Source organism: Mauremys mutica, chromosome 4 (assembly GCF_020497125.1).
Source record: "Mauremys mutica isolate MM-2020 ecotype Southern chromosome 4, ASM2049712v1, whole genome shotgun sequence".
Classification (NCBI taxonomy): domain Eukaryota; kingdom Metazoa; phylum Chordata; order Testudines; family Geoemydidae; genus Mauremys; species Mauremys mutica.
In genome coordinates this window covers 37,786,378-37,804,588 of record NC_059075.1, presented here as the reverse complement: position 1 = coordinate 37,804,588, position 18,211 = coordinate 37,786,378, and the positions used below count along the sequence as shown (strand labels likewise).

The 18,211-nt window shown below is 50.4% G+C and overlaps 1 protein-coding gene and 1 long non-coding RNA gene across 10 annotated transcripts in view; one reads left to right on the top strand and one right to left on the bottom strand.

Annotated features, from left to right (window-relative positions):
- GTF2A1 (general transcription factor IIA subunit 1) overlaps positions 1-18,211 on the bottom strand; it is a 78,851-nt gene that overhangs the window by 47,199 nt on the left and 13,441 nt on the right. For 4 of the 9 annotated variants that reach the window (XM_045015150.1, XM_045015151.1, XM_045015148.1 and 1 more), the window contains 2 exons: positions 14,550-14,579; positions 14,065-14,135 (listed from right to left, as the gene is read on the bottom strand). The exons of 1 other annotated variant lie outside the window; for it this stretch is intronic. In XM_045015150.1, the coding sequence (XP_044871085.1) occupies positions 14,065-14,135; positions 14,550-14,579 (101 nt within the window). Of the gene's footprint in view, positions 1-4,423; positions 4,691-14,064; positions 14,136-14,549; positions 17,029-18,211 lie in introns of those variants that run through there. 4 more of the 9 variants (XM_045015153.1, XM_045015156.1, XM_045015149.1 and 1 more) reach the window with 3 other exon arrangements.
- Positions 3,521-18,211, top strand: part of LOC123369504 — a 38,576-nt gene continuing 23,885 nt past the window's right edge. The window contains exon 1 of the long non-coding RNA XR_006579064.1: positions 3,521-3,650. This is a non-coding gene — a long non-coding RNA (uncharacterized LOC123369504). The remainder of the gene's footprint in view (positions 3,651-18,211) is intronic.

Sequence of the window (18,211 nt, the reverse complement as noted above, 5' to 3'; positions counted from 1 at the left end):
CCCCCCCGCCCCGGAAGTAGTAAAAACAACCCAAATACATGGTTTCTGCCTTCAGCACCCCCACTATAAAAATTGTGGCCAGTGCCATTGCATATACCCTGTTAACTGTCCAGCTCAGAAGAATTAATTCCCTCTACAGCAGCAGTGACTGTTTTAAGAGCTGTCCATACTGGGGCATTCAGGAAAACCACAAAGTGTTCCCTTCAGTACTTTAAACCTAAAGGGCAGGATATCCAGCACAGCCTCAACTTCTGGCTTGTACAGAGAAGCATAGAATATGAATTTAATTTCAAATCAGCATTGTGTATGAAAATTAACACGTTACTTTTAGCAATTAATGTCTATAGAGTTCTTAATTTTGATTTGTGTACGTACACGATTTAAATTCTCAGATTTGAATTACATCTGAAAATTCCTTCCAAATACTGCTTGCTCGCTCAGAAGTCAATCCTGGATATCGTATTACTGAGCAGACCTGGACAGAATTTTACTCATCTGGAACCCTTTCTAACCTTTTTTGAATTTTCAAGCTCAGTCAAAAAGATAATGGAAACATAACATTTGAACAGAACCCTGTTTCCTTTCAATTGCTCTTTCCAGTTCAGGTCCCAAATGTGATAGCAGTTTGTAAAGAACTTCTCTCATGCACATCCTTTTCTTTGACTATACATGTTAGGCATAATGCCAACTATAAAGATGCATGCATTCTCAAGAGAGGACATAAGTTACATAAATTGACTAGCATGTATAAAAAGGAAGAGATGGATTATAAAGCTCACAAAAATGTATCTTTACCTCAAAATCAATTATCTGACTACTTAACCATAGTAATTTGCTGGAACAGCCAGCTGCCACAGCATTATTTATTTTTATTGGGGTAACTAATGATTTAGACTATATATATATATATATATATATGTAAGTCCCACTGCTTGACAAAGTTTGAGAAATACAGACAATAAAGGAATATGGCTTGCAACAGAAACTTAAAAGTTGGCAATTAAAATTAGAATGCTCTCACCCACTTTGTATTAATGGAAGTACCTCCCTTCTAACATCATAAGAATGATAAGTGTTTAACAAGCTCTGTCCTAATTGCTACATACAGATTAAGAAAAACTAACACCACTCAGATTTTCTCATTTACTTGTTTGGCTATGAGAACTGATGATATAACCAATAACTTTATATGAAGGTTTATAAATTAGTGCTCCCTCTGCTAGGAATGGAACAAATTGATTGTAAGAGAAATCTTAACCCCCTTGTCCCCTCGCACTTTGTGACAGAAATTGATTTGAAAAGAAAGCTATAGATGCACACACTACATTTTAGAATCCAAAGAACAAACACCAAATTGTTTTAAGCCATTTGAGCTTAAATTTCTTAAATTACTTTTTTACTTTAAAAGGGATGCTCTTTATTACATCTAAAATTTCTTTATAACTTACTTTTGCAACAACTAAGAATCCTATAACTAGAAGATTAGAAGTTTGTTTGTACACTTTGTGCATTTGACTGCATGTTGCATATAGCTGCTTTCACAATTTCCCCTATACGAAAGGAAGTTGGTGAATTCATATCCCCAATCTGTGTGGCTCTTTTACTTTAGAACAGGACAGAGAAATAACATCTTTCAAAATAATTAGTAAAATGTAATTGTAAAACCAAAGGAACTGGCAGGTGGTGCATGGAGAGAAGCAGTACTTGAAACTACATTTAAGTCTTTTGTTTTTTTAAATGATGAAGTTTTAAGTTGGAGTCCTTTTATTACAAATTAGCTATAACAATCTACTATAGAATTCTTGCTTGTATTTTCTCTTTAGCAGAAAGAAAACTGTTAATGGTGATTTAATTACAGTGAAACATTAAAAAAATTGTACAGTAGTAGTTTAGGCCCCAAAACTAATATATAAAAGCTATAAACTGGTCATGTCCTTTGAGAATATGTCTGTTCACGTTAGTATGCTAGCTAAGGTTAAAATATCTGGCTCTATTACCAGTCTCAGACCTGAACTCCACAAAGTTAACTGCACCAGGGTCTAAACTATCTTTAGTGGTCAAGTCTTAAATGAAAAATAAAATCCTACAGAGAACTTGCCCTTTAGCCCTTTTTAGTCTGTACCTCAATCAGATACATTTTAAGGTTTTATTTTGATTAATCTTTTATTGCTACAAACTGAACTTTCCAGACATGGTTGTTTTCTAACAGCTTTCAAAAGCTGTGCTGTTTTAGTAGACAGGTGCAGCTAACTATCTTTGTACAACAGAGAATTCAAGTTGTAGTGAGGCTTTGAAACACCAATATTTGCAAGCAGTTTAGAGTTTCTCTGACATGCTCCAGAATAAATACGTTTTTTTCTATACTGCTTCCAGCTTATTATACAGTGAGATGAAACACAAGACATAGTATATAACCGAAGTAGGCTTTTTTGTAACAAAATAAAAAACCTGAAACTATCAGAGTACAGCCAGTGCTTTCTGAAGGGTCTGCTGACATTTATATTCAGATCCTCATATGCAGACACTGCACGCGGCTTATGGAACATATAATAAACTGCAATGTACAGAATTGGTGACTAACTAAAGTGATTGAAACCAAAATAAAAAGAAAATACAAAGGCAACAGAAATCATTTAACACTTATATAAGCCTGGCTCTGTTATGATATAAAGGGCTATCTGGTACTTAATATATAAATATTTTTAAATTTGACTATAATACTGGTGTATCCACAAAAATTATGAAAAACTTTTTAAAAATTCTACCCCTTCCTGGAGGGTAACAACATGTCTGTATAACCAATCAGCTTTATAACCTAGAACAGATATTTTAGTACTACAGAAGTCAGCCTACAATCTATTACCACAATTTAAACATTTTAAATATGTATAGCTTCACAGCTATAAAACTTTTGCAAAGTATCATAAAATAGGTATCCCACCTTCTCTCTATAAAATACTGGATAAGAACTATTTTAGTTCAACTACCACTTTATCCCAGCAGAAAAGGCACTTAATAGGGCAGGCATATTTATAGACCAGTTATTTGTTGCACTGCTTTCAATAGCTAAGGACTCCAGAATACTTTCAAAACAGGGTGGGGGATTGGCTGTCTTTCCCTAAACAATACACCCAAAAAGGAAAGAAAGCTATTTAATTCAACAGATTATTAAATCAATTAGGGGAATATCCCCCTAAATAAACTAACAGAGATAAGCAACTGCTACTTTACAATCCCGCAGCTCCAGCAATTGGGTTTAAGAGCAGCAGAATACTACAGAAGGGACTCTAGCTAACAGATAAGCAGAAAAAGCAGGGACTGAGTGACAAAGAGATCGTGTCTGTCTCTCAGTCTCTGCCTCTGGTGCATGCACCTCCCAGCAGCTCTCTCCCTATTTAAAGGCTGATGTGGTGTTTAAATGGAGAGGCGGTGACGTGGGGCTGGAAAGCACCTTCCCATCCTGGCAGAGTCTATATTAGAGAGCGGCAATGGCTCTATATAAACAGGGCAGCCACAGGGAGGAGGAACACAAGGAGCAGGGAGACAGAAAGGCAGGGGAAGCCATGATGGATCTCACAGAGACACAAACAAGGGGGCCAAGCCTGCACCGTAACCGCCCGGACTCGGGGTTTGTCGGCAGCTTTTTGGGGGTAGGCTTGTGGATGGTTTATTCTTGTCAGAGGGAAAAGGAAAGAAATGATCGGTGGGGCTTGGCGGCTACACAGATTTATGTGACTGCTTATTGCACACCTATGTGAATACAAGTAAAACAAGCCACCTGAGAGTGCAGAAGGCACAAGGGGGGAGGAAGGGGTAAGTTGTTTTTTTTTTTAATTACTTCTTTGCCTCTAGGCGATGCTGGAGGGGGGTTTCTCCTCCGTCAGCCGAGTCTGCAGGGCTGGGACAAGTGCTTTTCAACCATCGCCTCTTTCTTATAAAGCAACATAAAATGGCTCCAGCAGTGCCAGGTTGGGTTCCGCACATGCCCCCAACCCGCCGCCTCGTCCCGCTCCCCGGCGCGGGGGGCAGCGCCTGGCTTCTGCCGGAGCATCGCCTCTCGCTTCCCCCGAGGAGCCTCTCGCCCCCTCCCCAGCCATCCCCCAGCCTGACGGCGGAGCTCCCCCCCGCCCCAGGCTCGGCCCGCCTCGGGGCTGCTCGCTGGGCGAGACGCTGCCTGCCCGCCGCTCGGCTCTACGCCGCCGCCGCCTCCCCCAGCCCCCGTCCCACCTCGCCGGCTCTGGCGGGTCCCGGCGCCTCTCCCCGTCGGCTCGCGGCTGCGCTCGCCTCCACGGGAGGCGCAGCAGAAGTTGGCTTCTGGCTGGGGGCGATGCCCCGCTGCCCCGGCCGTTCCCGCGGCGGGGGGCTCTGAGCCCCGCCTGTGTCGCCGCCCAGGGCCCCGCTTCCCCCCCGGCCCGGTCCTTACCACGGGGTTTGTGTTAGCCGAGCTCGCCATGTCCCGAGCCCCCCGGGACACCCCCACCGCGGCGGAGTCGCCCCTAAAACAATAAACCTGCCCGGCGCGTCCCCCCTGAGCCCCGCGCGTCCCGCCCCGGCACACGGGGAGCCCCGCGGCCTGGCCCGGCCTCGTTCGCCGGCCCTCGGGCTGCAGCCGCCGCCACCAGCCGCCCGCTCTGCCCGCTTCGCCCCTTTATATAGCAAGAGCCGAGCAGCTGCGCGAGCGACCAGGGCGAGAGGGGGACGCGGGCGGGGCGGAAAGCGAGGCTGCGCGCGAGAGCGTGTGGGACAGAACTCCGCCCGCCCGAGGTCACGTGTCAGTTTCGCTCCGCCGCCATGACATCTACTGAGGCGGAAGTGGGGGAGAAGTCACGTTATATGCTCCCGCGCTCAGATCTACCGAGGCGGAAGGGAAGGTTCTTCTGCTTAGTGCCTCTGCCTAGCGCTGTAGCCTGGGGGCCACCACCGCGACCTCCGGACACGCACAGCGATTCGGCCTGCCATTGTCCGGGAGGCGGGGCCTGCAGCGAGCTCCCTGGCGGAGGTGTCAGAGCTCGGGAGGTGTCCACAGTCCAACACACTGGAGAATAGGGGCCGTCCTTTTGACTCGCCTGGGACTGTGACACGGAATCGTGTTAGCATCGTCTCCCACATCACAGTATATATCATAATCTGCTAGCAGGTAGCAGCTGATCTATGGATCTAGCCTGGGACAGCTGCCTCCATAGTGCATAGGAACAGCATATGAGAATGAGTGGGAGTAAATTAAAAAAAAAATGGTAAGAGGAAATACATTTTTACACAAGGCATAATTAACCCACAGAAGTAACTTCCGGAACATGTTATTGAAACCAGGAGCAAAATAAGATTTTAAAAGAGTTAATTAAGACTATTCATTGTTACTTTATAGAGGATAACACTGTCTCCTGTTTCTACCATGCTCCCATGCATTCCTCAGCACTGTGATCTCCCCATGCTTTCTCCACACACCCTTGCTGGCTACTGACTACTGGGCCCCAACATTGCCCCAGCTACAGGGGCCCCTCAGCCCAGCCCCCTCTGCCCTGGGGGCCAGGAGACCCTGTTCTCTCCTGGCAGCCCCTATCTGCTGCAGTGCAACACAGCTTATCTTCTGCTGGACTGGCAATGGCATGAATTGGGATATGTGTGTGCAGCTAAATCCAAGAGTCCTCCATGACTAGCAGCCCCTTGCAGCACCAGCACAAACAGCCCATCCTCGGTCCTGATTGCCAGACCCCTGGGTTCTATCTACTGGGGGTAATCTGTGTATACAATCCAGTTAGATTTTGGGGCAGTGGGTATACAGGCTCCGGGATGCTTGGGTCCTACCCACTGCACCAACCAGAGGTGCAGTCCCTTTATATCTCCAGACAGGGGATGGCACCCCCATCCCCATTGTCTCTCTGGACTCCTGGGTTCTAAATTGAAATAATATTCTAACTAAGCCCGCATAATCTCACGATGCCTGGCATGATTGCACCACTTTAGTTATGCTAGTGAGCTATATCTTAGGGACCCCTTGGTCAAGTGATCCCAAATCTGGATCAGTAACCCTACCTCTAGCCCAGGGGTCTCAAACTCAAATGACCCCGAGGGCCGCATGAGGACGAGTGCATTGGCCCGAGGGCCGCATCACTGACACGCCCCCTTGCTGCCCCTGGCCCCACCCCCAATCCACCCCTTCCATGAGGTTCCGCCCCTGCCCTGTCTCTTCTCCACCTCCTCCCCTAAGTGCGCGGCTCCCCGCTCCTCCCCCCTCCCTCCTGGAAAGTGCTAAGCACCACCAACAGCTGTTTGGCGGCTTGGTGGCGGGAAGCGCCAGGAGCCCTCTGATTCCCAGCCGCTGCGGGCAGCTCGGAGCCTTCTGATTCCCAGCCGCGGCTGGGAGTTAAAGGGCTCTGGGCTCCCCGCCGCGGGGGGCAGCTCGGAGCCTTCTGATTCCCAGCCGCGGCTGGGAGTTAAAAGGCTCTGGGCTCCCCGCCACCGCGGGCAGCTCGGAGCCTGCCGCGGCTGGGAGTTAAAAGGCTCTGGGCTCCCGGCCGCCGCCGCGGGCAGCTCGGAGCCTTCTGATTCCCAGCCGCGGCTGGGAGTTAAAAGGCTCTGGGCTCCCCGCCGCGGCGGGCAGCTCGGAGCCTGCCGGGGCTGGGAGTTAAAGGGCTCTGGGCTCCCCGCCGCGGCGGGCAGCTCGGAGCCTTCTGATTCCCAGCCGCCGCGGGCAGCTCGGAGCCTTCTGATTCCCAGCCGCGGCTGGGAGTTAAAAGGCTCTGGGCTCCCCGCCGCCGCGGGCAGCTCGGAGCCTTCTGAGTCCCAGCCGCGGCTGGGAGTTAAAAGGCTCTGGGCTCCCCGCCACCGCGGGCAGCTCGGAGCCTGCCGCGGCTGGGAGTTAAAAGGCTCTGGGCTCCCCGCCGCCGCGGGCAGCTCGGAGCCTTCTGATTCCCAGCCGCGGCTGGGAGTTAAAAGGCTCTGGGCTCCCCGCCGCCGCGGGCAGCTCGGAGCCTTCCGATTCCCAGCCGCGGCTGGGAGTTAAAAGGCTCTGGGCTCCCCGCCGCGGCGGGCAGCTCGGAGCCTTCCGATTCCCAGCCGCGGCTGGGAGTTAAAAGGCTCTGGGCTCCCCGCCGCGGCGGGCAGCTCGGATTCCGATTCCCAGCCGCGGCTGGGAGTTAAAAGGCTCTGGGCTCCCCGCCGCGGCGGGCAGCTCGGAGCCTTCCGATTCCCAGCCGCGGCTGGGAGTTAAAAGGCTCTGGGCTCCCCGCCGCGGCGGGCAGCTCGGAGCCTTCCGGTTCCCAGCCGCGGCAGGGAGTTAAAAGGCTCTGGGCTCCCCGCCGCGGCGGGCAGCTCGGAGCCTTCCGATTCCCAGCCGCGGCTGGGAGTTAAAAGGCTCTGGGCTCCCCGCCGCGGCGGGCAGCTCGGAGCCTTCCGATTCCCAGCCGCGGCTGGGAGTTAAAAGGCTCTGGGCTCCCCGCCGCGGCGGGCAGCTCGGAGCCTTCCGATTCCCAGCCGCGGCTGGGAGTTAAAAGGCTCTGGGCTCCCCACTCTAGAGCCGGCCCTGGTGGGGGAGCTCCGCGGGCCGCAGGGAAGAGCTCCGCGGGCCGCATGCGGCCCGCGGGCCGCGTGTTTGAGACCCCTGCTCTAGCCACCATGAGCCACACAAACTTTCATGGCAATTTGAATAACCGTGATATTTTAGAGCTTGTCTTATCCTTCATTAATTATAACTACAGCTGAGGCAGGTTCCCTGCTATAATAGACAAGACACAAAATGGGAAGGAGGGGAAACAAGCACAGAGAGGTGGTCTGACTTGCCCAAGGTCATACAACAGGTCAGTAGAGCTAGGAACTGAACTATTACCACCCAGTCCTGTACCTATCCACTAGGAGGTTATAGTGCTTCTCAATATATACATTAACTATATGTGTCTAATGCACAGTGGTTTCTGGCTGCTAATCTACATTGGGGTCCTTGTCTTGATTAAGTCACAAGATAACATAAGAACGGCCATACTGGGTCACACCAAAGGTCCATCCAGCCCAGTATCCTGTTTACCTACAGTGGCCAATGCCAGGTGTCCCAGAGGGAGTGAACCTAACAGGTAATGATCAAGTGATCTCTCTCCGGCTGTCTATCACCACCCTCAGACAAACAGAGGGCTAGGGACACCATTCCTTACCCATCCTGGCTAATAGCCATTAATGGACTTAACCTCCATGAATTTATCGAGTTCTCTTTTAAACCCTATTATAGTCCTAGCTTTCACAACCTCCTCAGGCAAGGAGTTTTACAAGTTGACTGTGCGCTGCGTGAAGAATAACTTCCTTTTATTTGTTTTAAACCTACTGCCCATTAATTTCATTTGGTGGTCCCTATTTCTTACATTATGGGAACAAGTAAATAACTTTTCCTTATTCACTTTCTCCACATCACTCATGATTTTATAGACCTCTATCATATCCCCCCTTAGTCTCCTCTTTTCCAAAATGAAAAGTCCTAACCTCTTTAATCTCTCCTCATATGGTACCCATTCCAAACCCCTAATCATTTTAGTTGCCCTTCTCTGAACCTTTTCTAATGCCAGTATATCTTTTTTGAGATTAGGAGACCACATCTGTACGCAGTATTCAAGATGTGGGTGTACCATGGATTTATATAAGGGCAATACAGTTAAACCCTGTTATCTCGACGGCCTAGGGGTTTGCCAAAAGCCGTCGAGATAACCAATGATCGAGATAAACCCCTATCCACCCCCCCACCCCCTCCCTGCCCCCTTACCGCGCTGCCTGCACGTGGCTGGATCCGGCAAAGCGGAGCCGGGCGGACGGACGGGCGGGCGGGGAAGCGGAGCCGGCGGGCGGGCGGCAGGCGAAGCCGGGACCAGGTATGTGGGGCGGGGACGGGCAGGGACCAGGTATGCAGGGCCGGGCGGGCGGGCGGGGACAGGCAGGGACCGGGTATGCGGGGGCGGGGAAGCGGGGACCGGCGGGCGGGGAAGCGGAGCCGGCGGGCGGGCGGCAGGAGAAGCCGGGACCAGGTATGTGGGGCGGGGACGGGCAGGGACCAGGTATGCGGGGCCGGGCGGGGCGGGCGGGGACAGGCAGGGACCGGGTATGCGTGGGCAGGGAAGCGGGGACCGGCGGGCGGGGAAGCGGAGCCGGCGGGCGGCAGGAGAAGCCGGGACCAGGTATGTGGGGCGGGGACGGGCAGGGACCAGGTATGCGGGGCCGGGCGGGCGGGCGGGGACAGGCAGGGACCGGGTATGCGGGGGCGGGGAAGCGGGGACCGGCGGGCGGGGAAGCGGAGCCGGCGGGCGGGCGGGGACGGGCAGGGACCAGGTATGCGGGGCCAGGCGGGCGGGGACAGGCAGGGACCGGGTATGCGGGGGCGGGCGGGGAAGCGGAGCCGGGCGGACGGGCGGGCGGCGAAGCGGAGCCGGCGGGCGGGCGGGTACGCGGGGAACCGCGGGGCTGGGGAGCCGGGGAGCGGGCGGCTGGGGACACGGTGGGTCGGGGACGCGGGGAGCCGGGCGGCTGGGGAACCGCGCGGCTGGAGAGCCGGGGAGCCGGCGGCTGGGGACACGGTGGGTCGGGGACGGGCTCGAGATATTAGGGTTCGGCAAATCGACATAACGGATGAGAAACTCATAAGACAAAGAGGGAGTTTGGCGGTTCCACTTGTAAACCGTCGACTTAATAGGATTGGCAAGTTAACCGAGGTCGACATAAATGGGTTCGACTGTAATATATTCTCCGTCTTATTCTCTATCCCCTTTTTAATGATTCCTAACATCCTGTTTGCTTTTTTGACTGCTGCTGCACACTCTGTGGACATCTTCAGAGAACTATCCACGATGACTCCAAGATCTTTTTGCTGATTAGTTGTAGCTAAATTAGCCCCCATCATATTGTATGTATAGTTGGGGTTATTTTTCCCAATGTGCGTTACTTTACATTTATCCACATTAAATATCATTTGCCATTTTGTTGCCCAATCACTTAGTTTTGTGAGATCTTTTTGAAGTTCTTCACAGTCTGCTTTGGTCTTAACTGTCTTGAGCAGTTTAGTATCATCTGCAAACTTTGCCACCTCACTGTTTACCCCTTTCTCCAGATCATTTATGAATAAGTTGAATAGGATTGGTCCTAGGACTGACCCTTGGGGAACACCGCTAGTTACCCCTCTCCATTCTGAAAATTTACCATTTATTCCTACCCTTTGTTCCCTGTCTTTTAACCAGTTCTCAAACCATGAAAGGATCTTCCCTCTTATCCCATGACAACTTAATTTACGTAAGAGCTTTCGGTGAGGGACCTTGTCAAAGGCTTTCTTGAAATCTAAGTACACTATGTCCACTAGATCCCCCTTGTCCACGTTTGTTGACCCCTTCAAAGAACTCTAGATTAGTAAGACATGATTTCCCTTTACAGAAACCATGTTGACTCTTGCCCAACAATTTATGTTCTTCTATGTGTCTGACAATTTTATTCTTTACGATTGTTTCAACTAATTTGCCCGGTACTGACATTAGACTTACCGGTCTGTAATTGCCGGGATCACCTCTAGAGCCCTTTTTAAATAATGGTGTTACATTACCTATCTTCCAGTCATGGGTAGAGAAGCTGATTTAAATGACAGCTTTACAAACCATAGTTAGTAGTTCTGCAATTTCACATTTGAGTTCTTTCAGAACTCTTGGGTGAATGCCATCTGGTCCCGGTGACTTGTTACTGTTAAGTTTATCAATTAATTCCAAAACCTCCTCTAGTGACACCTCAATCTGTGACAATTCCTCAGATTTGTCACTTACAAAAGACGGCTTAGGTTTGGGAATCTCCCTAACATCCTCAGCCGTGAAGACTGAAGCAAAGAATTCATTTAGTTTCTCCACAATGACTTTATCGTCTTTAAGCGCTCCTTTTGTATCTTGATCGTCCAGGGGCCACACTGGTTGTTTAGCAGGCTTCCTGCTTCTGATGTACTTAAAAAACATTTTATTACCACCTTTTGTTACTACCTATCTCCATGCCTGCATTTTTCCATCTGTAGAAAGAGTATAATACAGAGGAGAAGAAGTTGTAATTCTTAATCAGTATTTATATTATAATTTGGGATAAGTAGATTAAAAGTGATATAAAAGCATGTTTTATTATGAACTGTCAATCTTGTTTCTTTGTTAATGTAAGATTAACATGGCAAAGTTAAACATAAAAAAGTTAGGAAATGAAAAAGGTAAGATTCTAATAGTAAATTGCCCATACTTTATATTAATATGTACTCTGTATTAACAACTTTATCATATTCATATGATAGAGTTAGGCCCAAGCTGCAAAGTGCAGATGTATGTAGAAGAAACATCCTTTAAACAAACGTTTTCTCAACCTTAACTGTAGCAGAGCTGGTGTTCCACTATAATTGTGTGTGAAATTCATTATCCAATGAGGACCAAATTTTCCAAAATTCAGGTCTTAGTTTGACCCATTATGGCGACAGGAGCTAGCAGGTATGTTCAGCTGGAAGTGACTGGAAATTGTTTGGGCCCATCACTACTAATTCGTCAATGGAATGTGGAGGCAAATTAGTGTGGCTCAGATTGATGTCCTAATCTTTTTGTGTTTTTAATTGTGTGTGCTCATACGCTGTGATTTTTTTTTTTTACACCCACTTCCCCAAGCGGCGTGGAGTCAAAGTCAATGTACTTAGGTTTATGCAGTATCAGTGTAGACACAGCATTACTTTCATCAACTGTTACTGGCCTCCAGGAGCTGTCCCACAATGCTCCACAGTGACCATTCTGGTCACCATTGTGAACTCCACTGCCCAGAGGCCTCTCCCCTTGAAAGCCTTGCAAATTTTTGAAATTCCTTTTCTTTGTTGCCTCGCATGGCAAACATACCTAGCAAGTCTCCATTGTTGTGTACAACTGCCCAGCTGACCATGCTACCTACACTTTACAGACATGCTCCTGCCTGGAGTACACAGGAGGTGTTGGGTCTCCTGGGTCTGTGGAGAGAAGAGGCTGTACAGGCACAGTTCTGATCCAGCCATAGAAATATGGACATCTACAAGCAGATTGCTCTACGCATATGGGAGAAAGGTTACAACAGGGACCAACAACAGTGCCACGTGAAAGCTAAGGAGCTGTGGCAGGCATACCAGAAGGCAAGGAGGCCAACAATTGATCTGGTGCAGAGCCACAGACCTGCTGCTCTTACAAAGAGCTGCATGCCATCCTCAGTGGAGACATCGCCATCATCCCCAAAGCCGTCTGGATACTGCGGACAGGGGCGGCTCCAGGCCCCAGCACGCCAAGCGTGTGCTTGGGGCAGCATGCCACGGGGAGCACTCTGCCGGTCACCGGGAGGGCGGCAGGCGGCTCCGGTGGACCTCCTGCAGGGGTGCCTGCGGAGGGTCCGCTGGTCCCGTGGCTCCGGTGGACCTCCTGCAGGCATCCCTGCGAAGGGTCCGCTGATCCCGCAGCTTAAGTGGAGCATCCGCAGGCACGCCTGCGGGAGGTCCACCAGAGCCGTGGGACCAGCGGACCCTCCGCAGGCACGTCTGCGGGAGGTCCATCGGCGCCGTGGGACCGGCGACCGGCAGAGCGCCCCCCGCAGCATGCTGCCGTGCTTGGGGCGGCGAAATGGCTAGAGCCGCCCCTGACTGCGGAGGAGCCTGAGACACAGGTCCCTACTATGAACAGTGAGGAGGAGCATGGGGAACTGTCTGGTTTTCATTCCCCTCTAAAGTTAGGTAGGGGGTGGGGGAGAGAGGGCAATGCGGAGCAGTTTGTTTATGTGCACGGGGATGTCCTGTGAATCCTCCATAAAGATCTCAGTGAAGCTTTCATGGAGGTACTCTGCAATCCTCTGCCAAAGGTTCCTGGGGAGGGCTGCCTTATTTCTTCCACTGTGGTAAGACACTTTCCCATGCCGTTTGGCGATTACTTCAGCAGGCACCACTGCAGTACACAGGCTACCAGCATATGGGCCTGGGCGGCATCGGGATGCCAGCAGCAGCTGTGCTCTCTCTGCCTCTGTTATCTTCAGGAGTGAGATATCAGCTAAAATCACCACTGCCCGTAGAAAATGGTGTCAGTATTCAGTTCCACTGCTCTGTAAACAAATACTCATGCCTGTGAGTTATTCCCCCATCCTTATTTCCCCACCCCTACACCCGAGGACTATACTCAACATGGTTGGTGCTGTGACTGGTGCCGCCAAGGTAGGGTTGCCATCTTTCTAATAGCAGAAAACCAAACACCCTTGTCCCACCCTGCCCCTTTTCTGAGGGCCCTCCGCTCACGCCATCCCTCCTCCCTCCATTGCTCACTCTCCTCCACCCTCACTCACTCATTTTCACCAGGCTGGGGCAGGGGGTTGGAGTGTGGGAGGGGATGAGAGCTCCGTCTGGGGGTGCAGGCTCTGGGGTGGGGCCAGGGATGAGGGGTTTGGGTGCAGAAGGGGGCTCTGGGCTGAGGCAGGAGGTTGGGGTGTGGGAGGGAGTACGGGCTCTGGGATGGGGGTGCTGGTGGGGTTGAGGGGTTTGGAGTGCAGGATCGGGTGCGGGAGGGGGCGCAAGGCTGGACGGGATTGGGGTGTGGAAAGGGGTTCAGGGTGCAGGCTCTGGGGGTGCTTATCTCAAGTGGATCTCGGAAGCAGTGGCATGTCCCTCTGGGTGTCTCCTAGGTGGAGGTGTGGCCAGGCAGCTCTGCACGTTGCCCCCATCCATAGGTGCCGCCTCCGCAGCTTCCATTGGCCATAATTCCTCCCCTGGCCAATGGGAGCTGCGGAGCCGGTGCTTGGGGTGGGGGCAGTGTGCAGAGCCCCCTGGCTGCCCCTAAGCCTAGGAGCCAGACATGCTGCTGCTTCTGGGAGCTGTGCTGAGACAGGGTAGGCAGGGAGCCTACCTTAGCCCTGCTGCACCGCTGACTGGACTTTTAGCAGCCTGGTTGAAAAACGAACACCTGACAACCCTAGCACAATGTTATATCAATTCCAAGGGGAAGTGAGAATGTAGTGCTTACAACTTTCTGGGATCAAGGAGAGTGAGTTCAGTATCCTAAGTTTCAATTTCTGTCATGAATACACCGACAATGTTACCTTTCTGTGTTGTATCTGCCGCTGCTGCCATTGTGGCCTTGAGGGTCTCTCCCTCCATACGCATGGAACATCTGAGCCAGATAAGGAGGAGAAAGAAGAGGACTCAGGATGACATGTTGCAGGAGATGCTGCCAGTGTTGCATCAGAGAATGACACCAGGGCCCGGAGGATGACCCTTGCAGACAGCATGCTGAAAGCAAAAGTGGAGAGAAAAAAGGCCCAGAAGTTCAAGCAGGAAAAGGAGAGGGAGATGCACCAGGACCTAATGGGGCTTCTCAGGCAGCAAACAGAGATGTTGTGGACTCTGGTAGACTTGTGCGCAAGAGTCTTGTGCTGGCCTCCCTCTGCAGCCTATAGACAACTCAATGTCTGGACCTCCCTACACCTCCCCTCAACATTCCACATGGCATCAAGGGCCACTGCACTACCCCTACCACTCCACCCTGGGGAACATTAAACACAATCACAACTGCAGATACACTGACCTGTGAAAGACATGGTTGGTGTATGTGTACCTGAAATGGAAATGGTTGTTTTATTTTCCTGGCTCATGTTACAGAATACAATTCTATTTTTTGGAACATAATTCAGCTTTATTAGTTCACAACATATGCTGACTGGTGCTGAGCAGGGCTGACATCCACCAATTTCCTGTTAGTTTATTTTGTCACAGAACCCATAACATCAATCTCAGACAGTATTAACAAGTGCATTGTCAATGTTATATTCCTACATGTAGCACTCATTGCAAGATTCATACTGGGCTGCAAAAGAGCAAGGCTTGGTAGAGTACACTACAGCAACACACACTACTCTGGCTCACTATTAAAATCTTCTTTCAAAGCCTCCCTGAGCTATGTAGCTCCACATTGAGCTCTTCTAATAAGCCTTGTGTTTGGCTGCTGAAATTCAGCAGACAGCTGCTCCACCTCCGCCCTCCATCCCAACAAAACTTTCCCCCCTTTGCTTCACAGATATTATGCAGAACACAGCAGGCAGATATAACCATTGGGATATTTTTCTGACTGATGTCAAATCTTGTGAGTAAACAATGCCAGCGACCTTTCAAATGACCAAAGGCACATTCGACTGTCATGCTGCACCTGCTGAGCTGGTAGTTGAATTGTTTCTTGGTGCTATCGAGGTGGCCAGTGTACAGCTTCATGAGCCATGGGAGCCCAGGGTATGCTGGGGGAAAAGAAAGTCCCTGCTTGCAGCTTTCTGAACACTCCTGGGTTCTTAAATATGTGCACGTCATGCACCTCCCCTGACCAGTCCACATTGATGTCGGTAATGCATTCATGGTGATCCACCAGCACTTGTATTACCATGGAAAAGTAGCCCTTTCTGTCGATGTACTCTGGCAAGGTAGTCTGGTGCTAACATAGGGATATGTGTACCATCTAGCACCCTACCTAGTTTGGGACCCCAATTGCTAAAAAAACATCCACTATGCCCTGCACATTGCTTAGAGTCACAGTCCTGCATAGCAGCAGTCGATTAATGGCCCTGCACACTTCCATGACAACCATCCCTGCGATGGATTTCCCGACTCCAAATTGGTTCTCGGCTGACAAGTAACAATCTGGCATTCCAAGTTTCCACAGTGCAATCGCCACTTGCTTTTCAGCTGCCAGTGTGGCTCTCATTTTGGTGACCCTATGCTGGAGGGTTGAGGCAAGTTTGGCATACAGTTCAGGAATATGGCCTTGTGCATTCGAAAGTTCTGCAGCCACTGCTTGTCATCCCAAACCTGAATTACATTGTGATCCCACCAGTCGGTGCTTGTCTCTTGGGCCCAAAACTGGCACACCACTGTCTGCAGCTGCTCTGTGAATGCTGCCAACAACCTGGAATTGTTTCTTTCTATGGCCCACAGAAGTCTAGCCTCCAAGAAATTGTTATGTCCCCCCTCTTGCTGCAGCTCTGCAATACTGCAGGAACAGATGCCCTGTGCTTGAAATGCTCATGACAATAGTGCAGAGCTGTGCAGGCTCTATGCTTATGTCAGAGAGGGTGAACAGCAAGGAAGGACATGCAGGTTTGCGGGGATTTTGAAAAGAGCCATCAAATATTATGGGATGCAGATGAAATTATGGGATGGAGAACACTGCATTGTGGGAAGTGGAACCCATGCTCCCAGTCACCCCTGTATGATTAATTTGAGCCCCAGAAGGCATTGTGTAAACTTCCCACAACACCCTGTGCTGGATGGTGGTGAGTTGCACAGTGGGATAGTTACCCATGGTGCACTGCATTCTGCATCGATACAAGCGCTCCTGCTGATGATGCGCACCGGTGACATAAGAAGTGTAGTGTGCACTTGCACAAGCAGTATAATAACTGTGGTGGCTGTATGTCAATGTTATTTAGGTCGACATAATTTTGTAGGGTAGACATGACATAAGTCTCTGTCTTAAGTTATCTTCAACTTCAATTTCCCTTTTTTAAAAAAGCTTTATTTTTAGCTCTTTTACTCTCATTTGCCGTCCTGCAAAAGTGAAGAATTGACAATAAATCCAGAGGGTTTATATAAACTCAGAGAAACTAATACCAAACCACGGAATCAGCTTACAATATTTAAAGAGCATCATCTTTCCATCATATAGTGAAGTTACCTAATGAAGTCTGTGTGATGTTTTGAGGAACATGATATATTCCCTTAACTCTGGAAACCACTGTTAGATGCATTAAGAATAGCTAACATATTGATTGCTCATTTGGAGAGCTGAATAAAGCAGCTGCTGGCTGAAACACCCTGTAGTAATCAGTGAAGGCCATTTATCAGCATGCTGTTCAGCTCAAAATCCTTTCTCAGATCCACTGATGCAGGGTCTTGTGTGTGGTGAGAGTCTTAATTGCTTTTTAAATGCAGTTATTTTATTACCTGGGTTCCTTATTGCTGGGGTTCATGGATCACAGCCAATGAAGTTTTGTCTGTTGCCAGAACTGCATCATCAGTTGAACAGTTGGAGTCTGAGGGCATAGCTGCACTTGCAGATGTAGAGCGCTGTGAGTTAAACCCGCCTTTGGAGAGCACAGTAGGGAAAGCGCTGCAGTCTGTCCACACTGACAGATGCAAGCGCACTGGTGTGGCCACATTTGCGGCACTTGCAGCGGCATTGGGAGCAGTGCATTATGGGCAGCTATCCCACAGAGCACCTCTTCCCATTCTGGCGCTGTGGCTTGTGGGAAGGGGGGCGTGGAGTGCGGGGCATTCTGGGTCCTGTCCCAATGGCCCATGATGCATCGGTTCAAATCCCAGCATTCCCTTTGCTTCTGTCCACATTTGGCACCATCTTTCAATGTTTTTTGTACTGCATGCTCTGACTTCCCTTTCAGTCTGCGGGAACGGAGCCCGAACTGCTGAGGTGTATGCTGACGAGTCTCGCCAGCACATCATGTTTGGCAGTTGAGTTATTCCTTATGATCCAAAGTGACAGTGAGAGCTCCGACGATGACATTGACTCGAGTAACGCATATGACACGAGTTTGCTGGTGGCATTCACGGACATGCTTACCACCGTGGAAAGCTGCTTCTGGGCTTGGGAAACAAGCACTGAGTGGTGCAGGGCTGGCTTTGGCTTTTTTGCCGCCCCAAGCAACAAAAAATAAGGGGGGGGGGGGAGGGGCCGCCGGAGCGGCAAAGCAGAGGGAAAAAACAAAACAAAACCACAGCAGGGCCAGAGCGGCAAAGCGGGGGGGGGGGGAAGGGGACAGAAAAAAAAGGCGCAGCTGGAATGGCAAAGGGGGAGGGGGGGAAACCGCAGCACAGCCAGAGCAGCAAAACAGGGGGAAAAAAACAAAACAACAACATAAAACCACGGTGGGGCTGGAGCGGTAAAGGGGGGGGGAACAGGGCGCTGGAGTGGCACAGCAGGTGAAGAAAAGAAAAAGAAAACATGGCGCAGCCAGAGCGGCAAAGCAGGGTGGGGGGAACAAAAAAACGGCGCAGCTGGAATGGCAAAGCAGGGAAGAAAAAAAATCCTGCAGCACAGCCGGAGTGGTAAAGCAGGGTGGGGGGAAACCAAAAAAACTGCACAGCTGGAGCGGCAAAGCAGGTGAAAAAAAAAACAACCTGCGGCGCGGCTGGAGCAGCAAAGCGGGATTGGGGGAACGGCAAAGCAGGGGAGAACAAAACAAAAAA